The sequence below is a fragment of the Molothrus aeneus genome, chromosome 1, assembly GCF_037042795.1.
Source record: "Molothrus aeneus isolate 106 chromosome 1, BPBGC_Maene_1.0, whole genome shotgun sequence".
NCBI lineage: Eukaryota > Metazoa > Chordata > Aves > Passeriformes > Icteridae > Molothrus > Molothrus aeneus.
The window spans coordinates 42,257,563-42,279,214 of NC_089646.1; the positions used below are offsets into that span (position 1 = coordinate 42,257,563).

General features: G+C 37.8%; 1 protein-coding gene across 2 annotated transcripts; it reads right to left on the reverse strand.

Annotated features, from left to right (window-relative positions):
* Positions 1-1,251: 1,251 nt before the first annotated feature.
* Positions 1,252-21,584, reverse strand: TCAIM (T cell activation inhibitor, mitochondrial). Of its 2 annotated transcripts, none has more exons than XM_066555696.1 (11): positions 21,483-21,584; positions 19,422-19,497; positions 16,093-16,228; positions 15,407-15,560; positions 14,269-14,515; positions 12,497-12,619; positions 9,774-9,871; positions 8,027-8,118; positions 5,778-6,010; positions 5,131-5,262; positions 1,252-1,792 (listed from the first exon to the last, which is right to left on the reverse strand). In XM_066555696.1, exons 2-11 carry the CDS (start codon positions 19,448-19,450, stop codon positions 1,567-1,569), a joined length of 1,470 nt encoding a protein of 489 aa, XP_066411793.1. In that variant the 5' UTR covers positions 19,451-19,497; positions 21,483-21,584; the 3' UTR covers positions 1,252-1,566. The 2 variants fall into 2 exon arrangements, with proteins under 2 accessions (XP_066411793.1, XP_066411801.1); XM_066555704.1 differs by lacking the exon at positions 21,483-21,584 and adding an exon at positions 21,362-21,465.
* Positions 21,585-21,652: the final 68 nt, after the last annotated feature.

Below are 21,652 nucleotides of genomic sequence, written 5' to 3' on the forward strand. Positions count from 1 at the left end.
TCAAACTGGACAGCTGCTTCATCCCTCAAGCTCTATAAGGGGTCATTCAGCTCAAGCAGGAAACACCCCACGAGTACAGTCTTTTTATTCCCAAAGACACCCTACTTTCCAAGAGCTGAATGAGGGAATATTGCTGGGCTACAGCTGATGGCACTGGCTCACTTGCTTGGCACAGGTGGGACAGAGTAGCAGCAGTGCTAGATGGACTGAGGCAGGGCACGTGCCATGGAAGTTAACTACTTGGAAGAAACTGCCAATTGATCTTCAAAACGTTTCCAGGCCTTGCCAGCAAATCCCCTGGATTGAAGGCCTGAGGAAGTCACAGCTTCTGTCCTGACATTTTAGAACAGATATTTTTGAGATCAGTGGGGGTTTTTGCTTTAAGTTTGACGTCTTAATAAACAACTTGATACTGAGCCTTCTAACAGGAGAAAACAGAGAACCACACCAATTTCCCAGCTCAATACAAATAAAAATACAAGGCAAGTAAGCATTTGATGATTCCTTTTCTTTTTGCCAGTTACGGTAAATTCAAATCCAGAAATGTTAAGCAGTTGGCCTTTCTCAAATGATATTTTGCTAAGTAGTAATCCAAATACCAAAATGCATCTTGGCATGTATTACAATGAAAAAGTGTTGACATGCATTCACACTTTATTTCATTTTTTTTTTCAAGGAATAAAGTACCAGTAAGGATCCACGCATTTGCCATACTGCAAACTTCTTGTTCTTACTGATTTGTACTTTTGCAGACAATCCCACACAAATCAGTGCTTCCTTCCCTTAGATGCCACATTACACTACTCAGGGTTTAAGTGTTGTGTATGGGATTTGCAATCTGTTATAGTGTAAGTAAAGAGGATTGTTGGTATTTATGGAGCAAATGCCGGAAAACAAAAAGAGAACGACATCTGCTTTAAGGTAACCACAGACAGTATAACTGGCATATTTTGGAATTCTAAGGCAACAATGTTAGACCAGCATGTGAAATTCTGCTGTAGACTCCAAGATAATGTACTGCTGTCTTCTGCAAAGGATAAATATTCCAATGTTTTTTCCCTTGTTGTTTTTTTTCTAATTCAGTGATAGGCAGCAATATGAAATGCCAGCATTGCCACCAGATAACTTCTGTACTTAACTTCTGCATTCAATGAACCCCTTAAGATTGCATGTAATGCCTGGCTGGAGTAGCACACTCTTTAAGATCATTTATCTGGCGATATTCATGTATATTAAAGATACACATGCACATTTTTGCAGACTTGAAATTTAATGTATTTTCAGAATTCACTACAAAAACGTGGTTTCACAACTGTAACCATACACTGGGACTCATACAGTATTATGGATAATGTACAGATGTCTTTCCCAGGACTACGAATACTGTGCATTGTGCAAATTGTCTAGAACTGCAATCCTTCCTCAGCAGCAGTTGGAAGAAAATTTGTGAGCTGAACACTGATATCAAAATACAGATTTAAATAATTTACTCTTAAAAACATTCATATTTATAACCTCTTACAGAAAATAAAACAATTCAATTCATCTGATTATCAGATACATCCCTCAGTTTTTCCAGTTCCAAGGTATACACAGGTCTCCATCCTGCAGCACAGAGTAGAAATGCGAAATGCAAAGGTGCATGCCTTGTAGGTAGGGTAAGGATTCCTCCAGCAGCCTCTTACAACAATCTATCATCTGTGCACTGGAAACACTGGGCTCCTTATACAGCCGATCCAAAGAAAATCTTTCCGTAGAAGTGTTGATTAGCTCCTTCTCTGTAAGCATCATCCTAGCAAATGGAGACAACAAACAGTGACAAACTTATAACTTCATCTCTTAAAATCCCTGCCTTAAAATAAGCATTTCAATATATACTGAACACATATTAAAGCAAGAAATACTGAAATAAGTAGATTAAATGCATGCAAACAAAGGTGTCAATTCATATACAGGTATGGTGGAGCTGAGATTTTTGTGACACGTGACCATCTCACAAGTCAGAGTGAACATTCTTCCATGACTATGGGCATCACATGTCCATGGACTCACATTTCAAAGCCCATGCCCTGACATCTTTTTGCTCACTAAGTAACTGGGAAAAACACAAAAATAAAAATCCTGTGAGGCTCCATTTTTAATGTAAGGAATGAAAATATTTAAATAACATTGAAAGCTTAGGTTTTAAGCATAAAATCATGTTCATAATTACTCTGTCTTAATTAAACCAGTACTCTGCATGTCATCAAAACCAACAACTGATAGGTCCAGTAAACTGATGCATATTAAGTGTGTTAGTAACTTTCCAATTGCAGAACTTTGTTGATGTGTTTGGACCCAATGATCTTAAAAGTCTTTTCCAGCCTAAACGATTCTATGAATTTTGAATCCAAAGCTTGCAGATGATTTTTTGCTTCACCCCAGAGAAATAAGACACCGCATGCAAACTCAAACTATTCAGAAAGAAAGTTAATGTGCAGATTTAATTAAGGCACTGGAGCTGTGACTGATCAACTGATGAAGAGACAAGTTCAGGTTCAGCCAGCCCCACTAGCTTGGGCACTGTGCCACACGAACACAGCTGCACTTCCAAGCCAGCCTGGCTGCAGACACAGCTCCACTGCTGCCCTAGAGCACAGACCTGTGCAAGACAGGGGAGGAGCTACAGAGCAGCAGCACCAATGGGATGTGAATCAGCCCAAGCTAACCACAGACACAGCTATTGACACCATTTGCCTCACACGAAAATGCTACTGTAGGGCCTTGCCACTACACCCCAGAGCTCAGGATGGGACCACTCTGTGCTTGTACGGCACTGAGCTCTGCTGAGGCCCAAGAGCCCAGCCCACTGTGGCAGTCAGCAATGAACTGAGCCAGTGAGTTAACCAAGAGCAAGCCTCTCCTCTTCTATGGACCATTTCCATGCCACCTTCCTGAGTGCATTCCCAAACACCAAGGCACCAAGCTTTCCAGGTCTGTGAAATCCTAGGCTCCCTTGAAGGAATTCCAGTCAGCTGGAGAACTGCAGGTTTGTTTTCTGTCCCTTCCACAGGGAGGCTTGCACCTTTATCACCACACAAAGCTGATACTTTAAAGAAGCATGGGAAGGAGAATCCTGCCTTACTAGAAGACTGACATTATCCACACAGATACCAGAACTTTCTAGAGCAGCAGCGTTTGGATTTCCTTGTGCATTCAGGTCAGAATTACAGCCACTCTAGGCTGTTTACTGCATGCAAAACATTCAAGTCCATGTGCAAAGTACAGCCAGTACATCTCAAAGTATTTTCCTTTATCATGGGGCCTTTTTAACCACCACACGAGGCTAAGGAAAATCAGAAGGACATGAGTAAGTCCAAGGAAGCATTAAGTGGAAAAGGAGTTTCCAGCTTTGATAAAAGACAAGTAAGAGGAAATGTGACACAGCTACAAAACAAAAGCAGAGGTGATACAGAATGACTGTTTTGTATTTCCTATCACACAAGAACAAAAGAACAACAAATGACATCATCAGGCTGTGGGTATTAAATCACAGAACACCTCCACCCTCTTTCATAGACACATGCCATATGTGATTCAAATATGCAGTTTGCTGCCATTGGATATTTGGAGCCACAAAATGCAAATTGGCTCAAAAAGCGGTAAGATAATTAAGAGGGGGGAAAATAAAAAGTCTACTGATTGCTATTAACACGAGATAATGTTTCCACCTTCAAGTACTTTCTCAAGTGCAGTCAGACACAAACTGGGAAGGAGTATGGAGTAAAAAACCCACCGCATTTTTTGCCCCATGCATAAAGCCTCTCTATAAGCTAATGGATGATGGGGACAGATATTGTGACCCAGTATAGTTGTGTACTATTTCATACAAACCAGCATCATCCAGCACACAAGATATGCATCTTGGCTCTTCCAATCTTACAACACAGCTGCTTTTACTCTGAGGGCACAGTTTTCCTGGATTGGTGTCTTTACGAAGTGTGGAAGGGCGAGGTTTTTTGGAGAGTTACCCAGATGCAAATGTATATATTTGCAACAACATCTCTCCCAAAATCTATAGACAATACTTTCCCAGCTGTCACATGTGGACAGTTACATAGAGCTATTCAGTAGTTACAATTTATATGGCAAAAATTTAGCTTCCAAGCTGGACTAGGGTTGTGGAAAAATTCCAAGAAATCATGTTTACTGAAGTCCACCTGCAAAACATATCTTTACAAGTAATTAGGTCTTAACAGAGCTAAAAGCATAGAGCCTTCAGCAAGACTCATGCCTAAAATAATATCACAAGAACATATCTGGATCTATACATCATGTATACTGATGACAGTGTAACAGTTCAACAACTCATTAAAAGCTTTCCAAAGCAGAAAAAAAGACTTGCAGTAACGACCTCCTAAAGGACAAGTACCACCCACTTACCTGTAACAGTACTTTATTTAAAAACCCCAGTAGCTCTACTTCATCCTCAAGGACACATACAGGGTACAAGGTCAAGAACCAAACTCACAGTTCTGATGGATATTACAGACCATGGCCCTAATATTAAGTATGGTGCTGTGACTCCCTCTCGTCATCTGTGAGAGAGTACTCACAAGGTGTTTCTCTCATCATTCTTCCCCAATTTTCTTTTCTTTGCCTTGTTAGGTACTAATTAATATTTTTCTCACCTGCCTAATCAACAACTAGAAATAATGATTCTCTAGTTGGTCTCAGTTATTTTGAGTTTAGATTTCACTGCTTTTTTGTCACATTTTAATTAACATTAATAAAAATTGTTCCTTTTCTTATTCATTAAGAAGGTGTTTTCCACCTTTTCTTCGAGGACATAATTGTAAAAACAATTATGCAATTTTGTCTTGTAAGCAAAGATATTTTACTTCTGAATGATGCACAATTGTCTCTACAAAGGTGAAAGAGGGTATTTTCTAATAAATGTTTGCATTCACTAATCCTGTAACTCTTTACTTAGTAAAGCTGATGGGTAAAGTTCTATTTTAGAAACAAAAGGGTTTTTTTCAGCAAAAGAGTATGAATGCATTTTTAAAAATTCTCCTCCTTCTCCAAATAAAAACCAGGACATGCAAAGATTTTAAAGAGCTAAGTGTATCAAGTCACATGAACACTTACTCCTCCTTTCTTTTCAAATTCTCTCTTGCTTCCTGTGCTTTGGCAAAAATAAACCATTGAAGAGCTGCTGGATCACAGATTGTTGGGATCATAAAGTGTCCAAGTTCATGTAGGCTTGGTGCATATCTGTCACTAATGAAACACAATGGAAGTAAAGAACAAGGTATAATTTTTTAATGCAACTATTTATATGAATTACTTTCAGAAAAAAAATCTAGAGATACTAGAGATAGAGAATATAAGTTAATCACAATCAGAATAATTGGTAAAAAGTTATCAAGTTTGGTTCATGAGAATGGAGAAATATAGTCGGTTATGCTTTTTTAAAATTACATTTCAAAAGGAGCTGATAATAATACTCAAAAAATATAAACACCATCATGACAGCACAAAACTTTTGATTTAACACTCTAAACTAGAGAGAATTGAGTCCAACTTGAATAAAACTAAGCAGGACTTTCTTCAATCTGATTCCTTCTTAACCCATAAAAATGCACTTAAAACCTTCAGGAACAAAAAGACTTTGACATAATGAAAATCTGAGATTATATCGCTTTTCTTATTAGTGAGAGCAATAAGCAGTGTAACAAAAAAAAAGAAAAGAGTAAAAGCTCTAAAAGAAATCAACCTTCCCTGCCAACACCTACCTTTCCAGAATCATTTGCAAGCCTCGCAGACTGCGAGGATGAAAAGGTAATCTGCTGTCACGTAGTTTGTTATAGAAAGAGTTCAGAGTCTCAAAGTACTCTTCTAGAGTCAACAGAGGTTGCAGTTCTTCAATGTAGATTACTTGGATGCCTCCCAGAAGTTGGCTTATCCGATCTTCCAAAAGCAGCAGCCTTTTTTGAAGCTTATAATAATTTGGCAGTCTCTCAAAAATCTGTGCATACACATGAATGAACATTTTCTATGTTACAGAGCATAACAGTTAATTTTAATAAATTAAAAAAATAACAAGAAACCATAAAAGAGACACTTAACAATGCAAACGTGGAACCCAGAGGGGGAAAAAAATTACAATCAAAGAATACCATAGATGAGAAATATCAAGTATATATGTTTTGGGACAAGTTATAATCCAACAAGCTTTTAAGTATTTTCCTTATTTATAACATAAAGGTACCAAAAGGACATAAAAACATGGATGAATATCCTCTATATATTCAAAAATTAATAGTCTCAGATAAAAAAAAATATATAATCTGATCCCTATATAAAACATTTATCACCACAGTTATAGTGGTAGAGCTATTCCTCATACAGTAGTCACTACCTACCATCTCCCCTGTTGATATTATTTTAAAGTACCTTTTAATACAAAAAAGAAAAAGGTGCTGCCGCAACAAGTCAAGTGATTTCAGAACTATCTCTTTAGAAACTCAGGAGAACAGTAGAATAGACAGTAGATAGTTCTGATAGTAGAGTCAGAACAGCTTTTGGCACAATAAAATTTGGTTCAGCATTTGCATTTGTAACAGAGAAAACCAGCAAAAATCCTTTAAATATTGTAGCTCTGACCAAGCATCCTAGAGACTGACTTGGACAGTATTCTACCGCTTCCTTCTTCTAGTAATTAGTAACAAAAAGTAACAGCACTTAGAACTGCTTTCTAAAATGACGTAGAATTGGACAAATATGCTCTCTAGAAACTGACTCACCAACCTCATCAAGATTTTCACTGACTTTCTGTATAACATTTCACATAATCTTCACTGCATTTCAAAATAAAAAGCCTCTGATATCAGCTTCAAATATATACCACACTTTTGTCTTCCCAAGCAAATACCATCACTACAACTAACTACACACATTGTTCCATCTGCATGTCATTTTGTGTGGCCTTACACCTTTGGAAAAACCTGCAGCAAAGGTTAGAGAGAGGAAGCATTTATCTTTTCAAGAAGCCAGTGTTTATTTTAGTATAATCAGAACACTTTTATTGCAATGACTATCAACACTCTCAAATCTCAGAAAGTTTTCTATTAAATTCTGGTTTTTCAGTTTAAGTTCTTAGTAAATTGTTCACACTAACAAGCCATGGTTTGTTCCTCCCCCCCTCAGTGAAACATATAGGGAAAAATTCAAAGCACCACCAAAAAAAGAAGATCAAGTGTTAACTTTTCATATTATTCACTGACTGGAATACAGAAATAGAATATTCTGATATTCTAGCAGGGTGAAATTTCCAACTATGAGATTCCACCAAGAATCCCCTTTATGAAGAAATATTTTTTGATAGAATTATCAGTAATGTTTCAGTAACCAAGATTAAAGAAAAATTCCTCAAGTGACATGTTTATATTGCAACATATTTAGTTTTTGGTCCTTTGCATACAATGCTATCATTTAGGATGTCAGAAAGCTTATAAACTCTGAACTTTACACAAGCAGCAGCAGAATTGACATAGTCACTAAAGATAAAATTCTGCAACATCCACATTAGCTGCCTAAAAGAACAAAATGGAGCGACAGGGTTGGTTAGAGTCATTGACTGAAATTATCAGTTCACAACTCCCTTTAAATCTCATATTTACAAAAGATTGGAATAAAATCCATTAGCTCTTCATGGGAATGAGCTCTTTATGATCACAAAGTGTTCTGCCAGGGCTCACTGTACAGACTGGAACAGTGCATAACAAATTAGTTTTATTTATCTCTAATCAGAAGTAGTACTGACTTACTAATGAAAGCAAAGATCTAGCAAAGACTGTTGTTAATAACAGCACACACAGGATTAAGTTTCAAATGCAGTGTACACCATTATGCTAAATGCGTTAGCTAAGTGTTTGCTTTACAACACTCATTGGTTATCTGCACCTATCAGTATTTTTTGTTGATAGTTTAAAAAAGGATGTCACAACAAGGGGCATTTTCATTTGATTTGAAATCTTCTTACTTTGGTCCAGTGATGGTGAACATCCATGGTCCCCAGCATTATGTGACCTGCTGCACTCATACCCGAGCGATCTGTAAATACCACCGTGCGTCCTAGAGATTGAACAAAGCTCTTTACTAATTTGGCTTACTGCAACCATTCCTACAATTACTGAAGACTTAACCAGGCTGCTAGCATGTCACAAGAAATGTATTTCTGCAACACAAATGCATGTGAGTAGGTGCTTCTGTTATTCTTCAAATTTTGAAAGGTTCCTGAAAAGTCCCGTTTAGGAATTTTTTTCATACAAACCTGACCCAGCATTTGCTTTCTCTCTGTTTGAACTTGATAGACTTTTATTTAATTGGGCTTTTTTCTTATGACTGCTTTTAAAATATGAGAAAATCTCATCAGAGAGGATATTCAAAGAATCTGTAAAAATCATGCATAAAGTAGGAAATGCACACTATATCTTTGAAGTATATGCAAATTAAAAGTTGGTCAAATAATTATGAATAAGGGCATTCAACTCTATTTCTGAATTCTCAGCAACATGCAAGCTGTAAGAAACACTTGCACATTATGTTTTCATTCTTTTTTAAAGTAGAGACAACATAAAGGGCTAATTCTAGGTGAATTTTTAGGGGGATAAATCAGTTTTGAGTGTGAGTATGTTTTTTTAACAAAGATCTTCAAGATCTTCAAGAACAAAGTACAAAGATCTTCAAGAATTCTTTAGGGTAAAAGCACAGGCACCTATTTATCAAAATAAGCTTCCGTAAGTCTTCAGTGTGATGTATTAATCTACAAGACAAGGCTTAAGTAGAAGCTCTTGCTCTTAGAAATCAGTGTTCTGAAATCCCAACGAAAGAGCAACACTGACTTCAAGGCATCTAATCCATCCTTGTACCCTAAGGCCACATCAACTGTACTTGTATAGTTACTGATAGGCATTTATCCAGTGCATTACTAAATGTCTTCAAAAATGGAGACTACATCAGGTTCACAAGACAGACTTCTGTAATGCTTTCTATCTTTAGCATGCTCAGGAAAAGAAACTAATTTGAAATCTGATACAATTTAAAACTACTACTCATTGTCCTCCCCACTCTGTCTTTTGGCAAAGGATTAGGTGAACCCTCAAATGAAAGCCACTCAAAACTGGGTATCTGCAGACAGGCATAAAATGTGGAATTACAATTAGAGGAAACAGCTACTGCCACAGGTCAAACAGCTGTATGAGAAGAATGGTAGGTCAGGTTTACAGAGTATTTTAGTTTTTCCTGAGAAAATATCGACTTTAATATAGCTATTTTATGGAACTCATGAGAAAAGAAAGCAAGTAGCATTTTAAGGTATTCTAGCAAATTACCGCTAGGGTTAGAGACCTACTCACATTTTTGACTTGAATATACCATGGGCAACAATCTATTGCTAACTCAATCCTTTGAGAACTTCAGTTTAGATTTTTTACTTTCATTGCTAATATTAAGCCTAGTGCTTTCAACAGACTCCACTTGCATTTATTAAGAAGTAAACTAGAAGCTGGGTGCAGTCAATCAATTCTAAGGAAAGGTCACTTTGAAAAATACCCAGTAGCTTTAAAGGTAAGTTCTCACCAGCTTTTCTGTAAGCCTGACAAGTTTGTTTTTGCAGATATCAAAAGTACCATTTGTAAAAAGAACTAGAGCTCCATTGCTACAGGGGACCCATGCTCATTTCTGAATCAATACTATAATAGGATATATGAAACAAGCAACAGAAATACCTTTAACATTCTCTAATATTTCAGGTCGCTGTTGGACCAAGCGACCCAGACTGTGTAGCTGGCTACAGCGGTGAGCAATGCCCCAGCTTCTCTGCCACCTAAATAAAAATGTAATTGAAAGCATTTAATCCTCAATATTATTTTAAAAAAAGTCACAGAAGTTGAGATGCAACTCAAAGCCTTATAACACAAGCAAAATAGCACCCCAACAGTAATAATAAAAGCAAAGGCTACCCAAAAGTTGTCCATGTCATATGCTATTTGAACTGATAAAAAGCCTAAATAAAATTCCAATGTTTCTTAAAGTGAGTCCCAAAAAACAAACAAAGAAAACCAACACCAGGAAAAATAAATATAAAACCAGGTAGACAGAACTCATAAATCTCTCCCCCAGAAAGAAGGGGGTTAGTAAGAGAACAGCACCAGACAACCCAGTATTTGGTTTGGTCATGGACCATGCAGTTTGTTTGGACACTGTGTAATGTTTGTCCAGAGGAGCAAATACAGTATGTAAGGACATTGTCTTCTTTTCTTTTTTTTTTTTTTTTGGTTCCTAGCCCAAAACATTACCACAATTCCAATGGAAAGTTGCTATGTATTATTCATATTTTACAGTGGAGTAATTTTTGTTAAACCATACAAGAGCCAGGTGTTACCTTGCTGGCTTTAATACACATAGTTTTGACATTTTTTTTCATCACAAACCAATGAGACTGATAGCTAAGCAAATTTCAAAAAGCATCTAAACTGTGAAGTCCCAATGTATTGGAAAAATACACCTTTTTACAGACTATTAATTGATATAAAACTGTCTCAAAGTGGAAAATTCCCATTCCTTTACTGTACTGTGTCTGTCTGGAATTTATTTTCTTCATAACACTCATATTTTATATTTTATTAATAGTGATCATAACACACCAATATTTTGGCTATTGTGCAGTGCTGGCACAGTGTCCAGTTCTTTACTTTTTCCTCCCACCCTGCCCCCCACCATCAGGAAGTAGGCTAAGTTGGACAAGATGCTGGGAGGGGACACAGCCAGGCTGGGTGACTCCTACTAAAACCAAAGGGATATTCCAGACCATATGTCATGTTCAACAATAAATGCTGATGGAAAGAAGGAAGGGGTACCCTCATGATTATGGTGTTTGTCTCCTCAAGCAGGCATTACACATGCTGAACCCCAACTGCCCAGAAGTGGCTAAACACCTGCCCATCAATGGGGAACAGAGAATTAATTTCTCCTTTTGCTTTGCTTGAACTCACAGTTTTGCTTCATTTCAGCTATTAAACTTCTACTTTAATCCACAAATTTTCTTGCTTGCGCTCTTCCTATTCTCTTCCCTCTTCCATTGGGGGTGTATGAATGAACAAGTGGTTGTGTGGGTACTCAGCTGCTGGCTAGGGTCACCCACAACATCTCATTTAGGAAAACCTAACTGGCAAAACCTCACTCTTTGGTTTGCAGAGAATGGCACTATGCCACAGCACTTGTGAGGGAATTTAATCAAATACAAGTAATTCAAACAATTATTTACTGTTACCTAGCAATATCACTTTGCTTTCAGCAGCATCAGACTGGAGCAGAAAAAGGTGGCCATTTCTTCATCTGTCCTAAACTTATACATGGAATAATGCCAGTGACCCAGCTGTTTTTCAGATCTCTGTGAACACTAGCACAAAGCTCCAACCACAGGTCATAGTGTCCTATTAAGATACTGACTTGTCAGATTTCTAACACTCACATTCTTTTCTGAATTAAAACAATGTAACTCATGGAAGATAAATAACTCTTCATGGGACACAATAATTTTAATTTATTTTAGAAGTACAAACTATTTAAGAAAATTAATATAGGCCATGAATAAAATCAAACCTATGAGTTTAATACTGAAGACTGTTCCAGAATGTTAAAAACCCTCACCACAGAACAGTTACAGAGCATTAGAAATTGTGTTCAAAAAACCTGGCTTCAGCTTAAAGGAAACCAGGGTCTTTTGCAGGGTGAAAGTACAAAAGCATGATTTTAGAAGCTCCAACTCTCTCTTTCCTGGTTAAAAAAGTAGAACATAACAGACTAGCCCTTGACATAATTCCCCAAAGTTTATTTTTCCATTTGTGAATACCTTCACTGCTACTTTCCCCACCCTGAATATCTCACTTCACAATATTCTCACTCAAATGCACAAAAATGAAAAAAGGATTGCAAATTATTTTCTGGAAGTATTCTGAAGAATCATGATCTCCAACTGTACTCAGATCTTTCAAACAAAGAAATCTCCTCCTCTGGAGAGACAAACTAGACACTAAAAGAAAGAACATTTTTATTAAGCATTCACAGGATGTCATTATGTACCATGTGCAAAGCTGCACTCCACTGCCAGTCTAGTTACCTTTGTAGATAGTAACTTGATTTCGGAAATCCAATTTTAACCAGCAAAACATCCAAACTAACACATACACACCAGTTTTATTTCTGTGTTTGCCTCAACTGGAGCCTACACTTTCAGTTACAAATAGGAGATCTATCAGAGCAAATTGTAACAGGAAACTTTTGTCCCAGTAGAACACTTCGAGAAATTTACTCAGTGCAGTAACACTTCTTCATATATGAAATATAGCTGTTTTGCTGAAATAAGCTTTTAAAGTTCATAGCAGAGTATTAGACAACACTTCCTTGCTTTGACTGTCTTAATCCAAGTTCAACTGATCTAATTAATTACCTGATATCTGAGAGCTGGAGTTCATGAGAAAGTTCAATTTTTAAACGTTCTAATTCTTTTCTAAGCGGCAAACTCTTTTTCAGCTTTTTTACTGCACTTGCTTCATTATCATCTAGCCAGGACCTGAAAGAGGAGGAAAAATACTCAACAGTAGAAGCATGCTGCTGTATGATTTATCATGTAAAGCAGTACAAGTAACTCAGTTCTTACTGACAATATGTTTCAAGCCAAATTACCAGGTAAAGGGATTTTTTAAAAATACAAGATAGAAGATGAAATTGCTAAATGCTTCACCTTAATATATCTACAAAGGAAACCCTGGCACTTAATATCTTTGGAGAGGCCTAAGAAATCTAACAATCAAAATCACTGACAGTGTTCAAACTGTAAGACTTGGATGTTTGTTTAAAAGGCAAAAAACAACAGATCACTGTGACTTCAGGGGAGACCTTCAGAACTCTGTGATTTAATTTAAGGAGTTTCCACATATGTGCCTTTAAAAAACCCAAAACAATCCCACACACACCAAAACCTAACAAAAAACCCCAAAGTGATCATAGTAGACTATCAAATATGGGAGGTAGTACTAAAGGGCTAAGTTAGGTAACTTTTAAAGAGCTGACAAGAACATAGATTAAACAGGTCAAAGTTTTATAGTTTTTTTGCCAATAATCACAACCAGACAAACATGACTCTTTGAGTACATCTAAAATTTCAGTAGGTAATTTTGTTTCTAGGAAAAGGTTACTATTTAAGAGATTTAGCCTTTTTCATAGTATAAACTAATTTTCATACTCTAACTTTTGCAAACAAATAGTTGCATTCTCATTTGTATGTGAAGCAAAAAAATTCAAACTCAAGTAAAAAGGGAGGCCTGATGCCAGCTGTCTGTGTATTAAAACAAGACTGTTAATACGTAACTGTCTGTGGCATTCCTTGTAAATGTGTAAAAATAAGTAAAAATATTCTCTAGCATGTTAAATCTCAGTTAAGTGCTTTATAATTGTGTATTTTAGAGTAGTTTTATTTGTGAGTTGGTATGCAGGACAAGGGGCACACCTTGCTCTGAAGATCCTTCCAGCACAGTTCTGCATTCATTTCAAATGGCACTTAAATCTTATTGTTACAAAAAGTTTTTCAAGGCCCCAAAATGTGAATGTGTCCTAAAATGAGCATGTACAAATTTTTTTGAACTACCAACTTTACTACAAAACATGCTACATGTCATGCAAGTTCAGCATTTATAACTACAGTTATATTCAAGTTTTTCTGCTGAACAACAAATGAGAAGCACAACACTAAGATATAGTGTTAACATGCATATTAAAACCTTTTAACCTTAGTTTTCATGTATTATCTTCCACCCTCAACAGAATGGGATAATGAAATAGGAACCATGAAGTTAAAAGCCATATAGGTTTGTGTTACAGAAGTCCTATAAGAGGTAAGGAGTTATTTGGAGCAAGTGGGGCCCCTGTCTCTTTTTGAACTGCCACCAATATTTCATAAATCTGAAAAACTAGATCAACCAAAACTAGATTGACCAAACATGACTGCTGGGCAAACAGACCAGAATGCTTCAGCTTTGCTGGCACTGTAGTTATTCCACGAGCTCATCTGAACTCTAATTATAACAAGCATGGCAAAACTGCATGTTGGACAATAATGTTTTGTATTGTTCAGAATGTTTATTGCCTACCTTTAAAAAACTCAGCATTAAAATAAGACCAATTTAGGTTTCAAAATTTCAGTTCAATGAAAGCATTACATACAGTAAAGTTGTTTCCACTCTCTGGGCTTGCTCTAGTTCCTCCTCAGGATCCTTGAATCCAGTAAATGAATAATAAGTCTTATCCCATTTGATAGGTCTGTTCACTGTGCTTTTTGCTTCCTTGTGGGGCTGAGAGTTCACACTCAAACTCTGAACATGCTCTGTAGATAGACTGCAGGAGTTGAGAATATCTAGTACTGTGCTCAGGAGATCCCTAGTATGTAACGTAAAACTGACCGCTCGAAACCCTGTAAAAACAAGTATTATTTATTAAAATGATTTAAAATGCATTCCCATTTATTTCCTCTTACAGAAGAAGCTAGGCAAGGCACAGGTAGTTGAAAATTATGATGATACTGCTATTTCAATACTCACTGCAAAATTCACATGCAGCTTAACTATGTCCCATCACTTAGCTACTGGGCCTAATTTCCTTAATTAGAAAGTAAGCTTTTGACTCAAGAGCAGAAGACAGGTTACAGTTCAAATGCTATGTTAAGGAGAGCAGACATAACCCTACCACCTTCTTGAAAAACAGCAAGATTTTATTTTCTAGCATGAGGGTGCCACACAATTTGCTCAAGTGTTTTGACTGTCAGGATACAGAATGTAAAACTCTTCTGTTAGGTAAGGCATATCGGTACTGGAGACAAACTGCAGAGCAAAGTTAATCAAAAGCAACAATCCAAATTTGGCAATATTTTTGTAGTCTCAAAGATAAGACACAATAAAGTAAATTAAAACTTCACATATCATACAGCTTCTGCTTTGAGAGTAAGTTCCTACTGATTCTACAAGTGCCCTGACATTGTGTCCTGCACATGAACTGCCATGGACCCAACTGTTGCTCCAGTTAAACATGGCAGTGGTATTAAAAGCAGAAATATGATCATTTACATCCACCTTTTTTACTTCCTTATAACTTGACCTCAGGGCTGTAATGTCTCATTCTTTCAAGGCTTTTTAAAGCTTAAGATGTTTAATTACTTGGGATGGTCCCACCTGCCTGATCTAATAGAGATTTTCATGGTTTGGCAGGATTTTATTCAGTTGAAAAGTCATTACGACTGCACAGGGCTAAGCAATGGTCTGAAGGAATTTAAACACAGGAAGATACATTCTACACGATATAAAAGCACCTGAAGCACTGAAGGATTCCTGAACATTAGAAGAGTTTGGTTCTCTTTCTCTTACATAAAAAGTAAGCTGAGTTGGCTTAAAGGAACGAAATCCTGGTTTCTGTAGGTTCTCCAAGTAGCCATTTAGCCTCTTCAGAGAGTTTTCATTTACTTCCTGTTTTAAAACAAAACCAAACAAAAATTACAGATGATTAATTTGAGCATTTTTCATCTAAACCGTTTTAATCTTACATGCAGAATTAGGTTTCACAAAATGTCAGTTGCTTTTAACAAGTACTAATATGGTTCATATTCTCAGCATTTATAATTACCTTGCATGAATAAATTTGTATGGTGAACATACTTGTATATTTGTGTACATTCCAAAACCCACTAGCTTTCAAGTTTAAAGAAATTAATTGATTCAAATACAATGCACAGCATTTCAAAGGGATAAAATATATTATAAATTTGCCTGGAAGGACTCAGTACTTTCTTTATAACAATTAGAAAATATGATTAACAAATAAGGGACTTTCAAGGGACCTATCCCTGCTAAAAATTAAGGAAGTGCATCTTTTTGTTCTCTGGTACCAACCATAATTAATTCTAACATTACTTTTCTCTCTCTGACAGCAAGAAAACTAGAAAATTTCCATCCTGGATACATGAAATATTTATAAAGAAAGCATACTAAAGTATTTTACCCTCTCTTTGGGATGCTGGCCAAAGAAATCTGGATGTACAGCAAAATAGAAAGGTCTGAGAGCATTGATGGCATCGGCGCCTGACAAAGTTCTTGACTGAAGAATGCACTGCAGCAATATCTTGTCCAGACACAACCTAACAAAGTAGTAAAATGTTTATGTATGATTGTATGATGTTACCAATCAAGTGACAACTGAAACAATTACACTAAAATGTGATAGAATGGAGTAAACATTTCTAGTTGCAAGTATAATAATTTAAAACTGGAGAATTTAAATTAGTAGTCTGAATTCTGGATCTTTCCCCTTGGGAAAAAGAGTGTTTTGACAGTGCCAATCCCATGGGTTTGAGGAATGGTGGATGCTAATGGTTGAATAAGACATGTAAATAAGTACAGAAACTTCTCTCTACTTTCTCAAATATGCCTCAAATAAAAATTCCCAGTCAAGTAGTTCAAATTGGAAATACTGCCTTTAGTGCTATTTTTTTGTAGACATTGAAGCTGCTCTAAAAAGCTAACCTTTGCATACCTCTGAACCTCCAAGGTAAAAAGCCAAATCAAGTATTTTTCAAGCAGTGCCAAAAGATTAATAAATTTTACCCAGGAATAATAATCACAATTCAGTGAAAAAAAGTTTCTGCATTAGTTTCTGAGTTCCATACTTGCGTCTATAAAAAAACCAAACACCTACTTTCCTGAACATACTCTTTATAGAAAGCATCAAGTAAAAAGACAGTACTTTTTGCACTTACATCTTCATTGAATTACAAGAAACCAGGACTAAAAGAAAATTAATGGTAGGAGAAAGATTGTTTTACCTAAGATCAGAAGGAAAAGTTAAGTTGAAGAAGTTCTAGGAAGTTCAGAGAGTTCAAATTACAGAATGCCTGCAATTATGTAGAAATTAAACAACAGTTCTGTAATGAGCACATTTGTGTTACAGAAGACTGAAATGGAAAGAAAAATCACCAAAATATCCTGCCATAGCTCAAAGGTAATATTCACATTTAACAAACTAAGAAGCAAGAGAGTATACATAAAAGCAGCAAGAAAATGTGAATTGGGAGATATACAACAGGTTTCTCCTTCAGCTGATTTCACAAGCTACAAATTGATCAGGGCAATTCTGGTGATTAACATTCATTTTAGTTTGCAATCAGAAGGACAGACTCTGCTCTGTCAATGCAGTTTCACTCCTCACAGTATCACTCAAACTGCAACCCCCAAATAGGAAAATATATGGCAGATTACAGACAAAGCTGCTTCCAACTAACATAAAAATAATAACTTTATTAATAATAGTTACCAGGACTGTTTTACAGAGATCTATTTATCCAGCATCCTGGATCAAATAATCATCCTGGACACAAGACACATGAGACTTTCCCAACTGCTATCATTAATTAAAAAAAAATTAAAAATCTCCAAATTTGTGCTCAGATAATAAGCAGAATGCTTTATTTTGGAAAATAATAAGTGATAATATTTGAGTAGTCAAGCAGAAACAGTGACCCTTACTTTACCTTTTTTTTCTGTCAACCTTCCCAGCTCTTCAATTAGAAACATGAAAGCAGTGAAGACTAATTTTTTCTGCCTAAGAGGTGGGCAAATATTTAATTGGCAAATCTTAAAAGTCAGCTTGCTGAAAATGAGGTTATTGTGGAAAAGTGGGACAAAAACCTCATGATGTAAGAAGGCTGATGGAATTCCAAATCTGCTATGACTAAAAAACAATTTTCATGCATGTAGATGAAATGTAAGATTAAAAAAAAAGCTAAAATATATCACTGGCAAACACTTCTACCTCCTTGTTGGCTTCATCTAAACTAGTCATCACTACAGCCCATGATCCTACTCTAAACAGCAGGACATGGTGAAGTACCACAGCAATATAATATTATTAGGGAGAATGAAAACTCTTAATGACAAAATCATGCCACAGTTGCCCAGTGAGGCAGGAAAAACATCTCTACTAGACTAGGCAAGACAGGCAGCAAAGCACTCTGGATAAAAGTCCACTTGGTCATATGCTTTACCAGTTTGGATCTGGAAGCACCAAAATAATTGTCTTGCTGAGAAAAAAAAATAGTGAATTTTTCTCTTTTTTCAGGTAGCAAGTGGACACAAAAGAGTAAAAGGAAAAAAAAATATTTCCAGCGAAGGAAAACAGTAAACTAATCAGCTACCCTTCTGATAGCAGTTGACTGATGTGCAAGAAATTCACATCCTCCTAGACCAAGGTGCTAGGAGGAAGAGTAGCTCAGTTCTCTGTTCACCTTATCTGTACACCATTTCCCACATCCACTCTCAAGCTACACTGCATGATGTTTCCAATACTTCAGAAAGAAAGTTCAACATAGCTGGAAACCATTAATCATACTTCTGAGTTTATTAATCATGAAGTTCCATCTGTTATTCTAGATGAAAAATGGCCAAGTATGGCTAACTTTAGTTCCCTTGTTTTGTATCTAAACAACACTGTCATGCTAGAAGGAAGGCTTAGGATTCCAGCCAAAAGTCTATTTTGAACTTGCTTAAAAGAGAAATGCTCAAAGGCCAAAATTAGTCTGCGTGACAGAAGGAAGAATTCATTCACTGAAGGTGAAAGACAGAACTCTGAGACATCTTTCAACTGGAGTGACAAAGTAAGTGAATTAAAATGGATTTAGAGGGAGAAGATGCAGGAAAGATGTTTATGGCTTCACTCACAAGGAGCAAAGATTGTTCCAAGAGCTTCATGTAGATCTGAAGCGCAGAGAAAGGCTTCGTATTAAAATCAAGGTCACAACCACTTTGAGGGCAGCGTCTGTACTTCACGAAAGACATGAAACACAATCTCTACTAGAACACATTATGCAATCATACTCCAAGACTGATTTAATTTATTGGTTTAATAATTCCCTTCAACTTCCTTTTTCTTCACATCTCTCCAAAGTTCAACTTTTTGGCGTATAGCTTTGGCACTGAAAAGCTCTGTTAAATTAAGTTCATAGTTACAGACATATTCACACATTTTGAAGCATTGAGCTTTAATAACTCAATAATGCAGTAATATGTTGGATATCATATTCATATTTCTCATAATTAAGCCATTTTAAAACTCTTGTTTTGTTGAGAGCCTTTTTAATGTCTCACTTGAGGACAGGCATATGGCTTTGGAGGATTTTCAACTGTGGATGCCCTGCTGAAAGCTCCAAGCTGTAAAGATGAGAATGTCAAAGAAATAAGCATGAAACAAAAGTACCAAACCAGTTTCACAAATGTGCAAGTCATAAGCAAACACTGAAACATATGCTAAAGGTAAATTAGGTCAGTAACATGCCATACCTTCTCACGGTGCTCAAGCAGCAAAACATTTCAGCAACTTAATGGTTGAGCCAAATTTCAGCCATCCACTAACTCACTTAAAAAAAAGGAGAAAATAAAAAAAACCTTTAGAAATGGACATTCACAATGGTATTTCCCCCTGTTACTTACCAATACACTTTCTAAATTTTGGGTGATAACTTTTAAAGTCAGGATAGTAATATAAAATTGAGCAAGCACACATAAAACCTAAAGCTTTTTGTAAGAATGCTTTCAGTTTCCTCTACTAGCAGTGAGTCTTGCCAATATTATGAGTTGTTACAGTATCTTGATTTCAGAATGAACATTTAAAGGTACTCCAGTTAGAGAAACAGAACTCATAAGAATTTAAAAAGCAAACAAATAGAAGTTTTCTTTAAGCACTAACACAAGTAAGCTTTTATTAAGTCCTACACCCTAACAAATATTAATACTTGAAAATACCAGTGCCAACTACTTTATGGGAGGGTAATATAAAATCAGAGGGAAAATCACTGTCATACAGCAATGCCTGGGATTCTTAATCAAAGGTTTGCTGACATTTATGAAAATGAATTAGCAATTCTTACCAGTAACTTATGCACTAGGCAACTGTAGGCTAGAGTTTGCCAACAGCAGCCAAACCACTTGGCATGTCAGAGTGCAAATATACACCTAATTATTAGGGATTATGTGGTAAACTCCCTATTGGCAATGCTTTCCAAGCATTTCTTTTTAAATACACTTTGCACTTATCAAAAGAACATGCCTGCTATATATGCTGTTCTAAAATACCCGAGATGAACAGCTATCAGAGAAACATCATCTGTATTCCAACACAGAACGACACTTCCTATGCCTACTTTGCAAAACACTTGAAGTTTCAGAAGTGCATATTTCTAATACCAATATACTTAACGAAGAACCTAAATTTTCACTAGAGGCAGATAGTGGGAGGAAAAAAATACACTGAGCTAAAATACCCCCAAAACATTTGTTAATTTTTGTCTTCTGATTTTCAGATAGGTAGGCAAAACAGCATCCGTGTCATTTTCACTGTCCGTAACAAGAGTCCTAATCATAAATTAAGTTAAATACATTAACAAGCTCTCTGGTCAAAAAAACATTTTCCCTCACTGTAATTTCAGCTTCAGGCATCTGGGCAGAGGATGGAAAAAACTCAACAATCTCACTTAATCCGCGGTGACGCTTTATATAACCAGACAAAGGCATCGTTGTTTCTTGCTTTAAACGCTCTATTAACTGCTTGGAAATTGGTACACGGCTTAGCTGAAAAACAAAACCTCCTGGGTTTGGCTAAGCCTCACCTGCACCCCACCTCAAAGACAAACGCGCTGAAACATAACGAAATGTGAATTATGTCGCAGAAGGCTTTGGCACCCCGACGTGTGTCACATCGCTGCCACCCCCCGCTCAGCCCGCTGCTGTCTGTCTCAGGTGTTTACCTACACTTGAGGCAGCACGGAGACAACAGCGCGAAAAGCAACAAGATGACAGCGCTCAGAAAATCAGCTCGGGTGAGCGTGACTCGCTCACTGCTTGGAAGGGAATCAGCTGCGGCGCTCCGAGCAATAATAAATTAAACCGCCGAAAACAGAGCCCTGTTTGAATTCGCTTTAAGATCCGCTAAAGGCAAGGTCTTCCCGGAGGGTGGCAGAGCTGACCGCGATCCGGCTCTCGGGCCTTTCGCACCCTCAGGAATAAGACGCGGGATAAGGAGCCGCCGATGCCGGGCCGGGCCGGGCCGGGCCGAGCTCAGCCCAGACCCGGGGCCGCACGCGCCCGCTCGCACGTACTGCCACGCGCGCGCCAGCGCACGGGCAGCCGCCGGCCCCCACCCCACCGCGGTCACCGAGCGACGCGGCCCGGCCCGGCTTCAAAGCAGACACCCCCCCACACACCGCCCGGGCTCGGCCTCGCACCATCCTCCGGCCGCCGTCCGAGCGGAGCCCCCACACAGGTGGGCGGTGGGCCGCGCTGCCTTCGCTCATGCCCTCCCCTCGCAGAGAGGCGCGCCGTGGGCCCCCGCCCGGCCCCGCTTACCGCCGAGGCCGGACGGCGACCGCCGGGGCTCGGCCCCATCGCCCCCGCCGACGGCCCCGGAGGGGGCGGGCCCGGGGGGGGATTCCCGCCGGGGGCGGGGCCGGCGCGCGCCTGCGCTCCCGCCCCCTTGCGGCTCCTCCGCTGAGCGGCCGCTCGGGGTGGGCGGGGCT

Excerpts from the sequence above, each read along its gene's own strand:
- TCAIM (XM_066555696.1), bottom strand. The coding sequence starts at position 19,450 with ATGTTTTGCTGCTTGAGCACCGTGAGAAG. Across the intron at positions 16,229-19,421 it reads TGCTTGAGCACCGTGAGAAG|GTTGTGTCTGGACAAGATAT; the intron begins GTATGGCATGTT and ends CTACTTTGTTAG. Across the intron at positions 14,516-15,406 it reads GGAATCCTTCAGTGCTTCAG|GGTTTCGAGCGGTCAGTTTT; the intron begins GTGCTTTTATAT and ends TTGTTTTTACAG.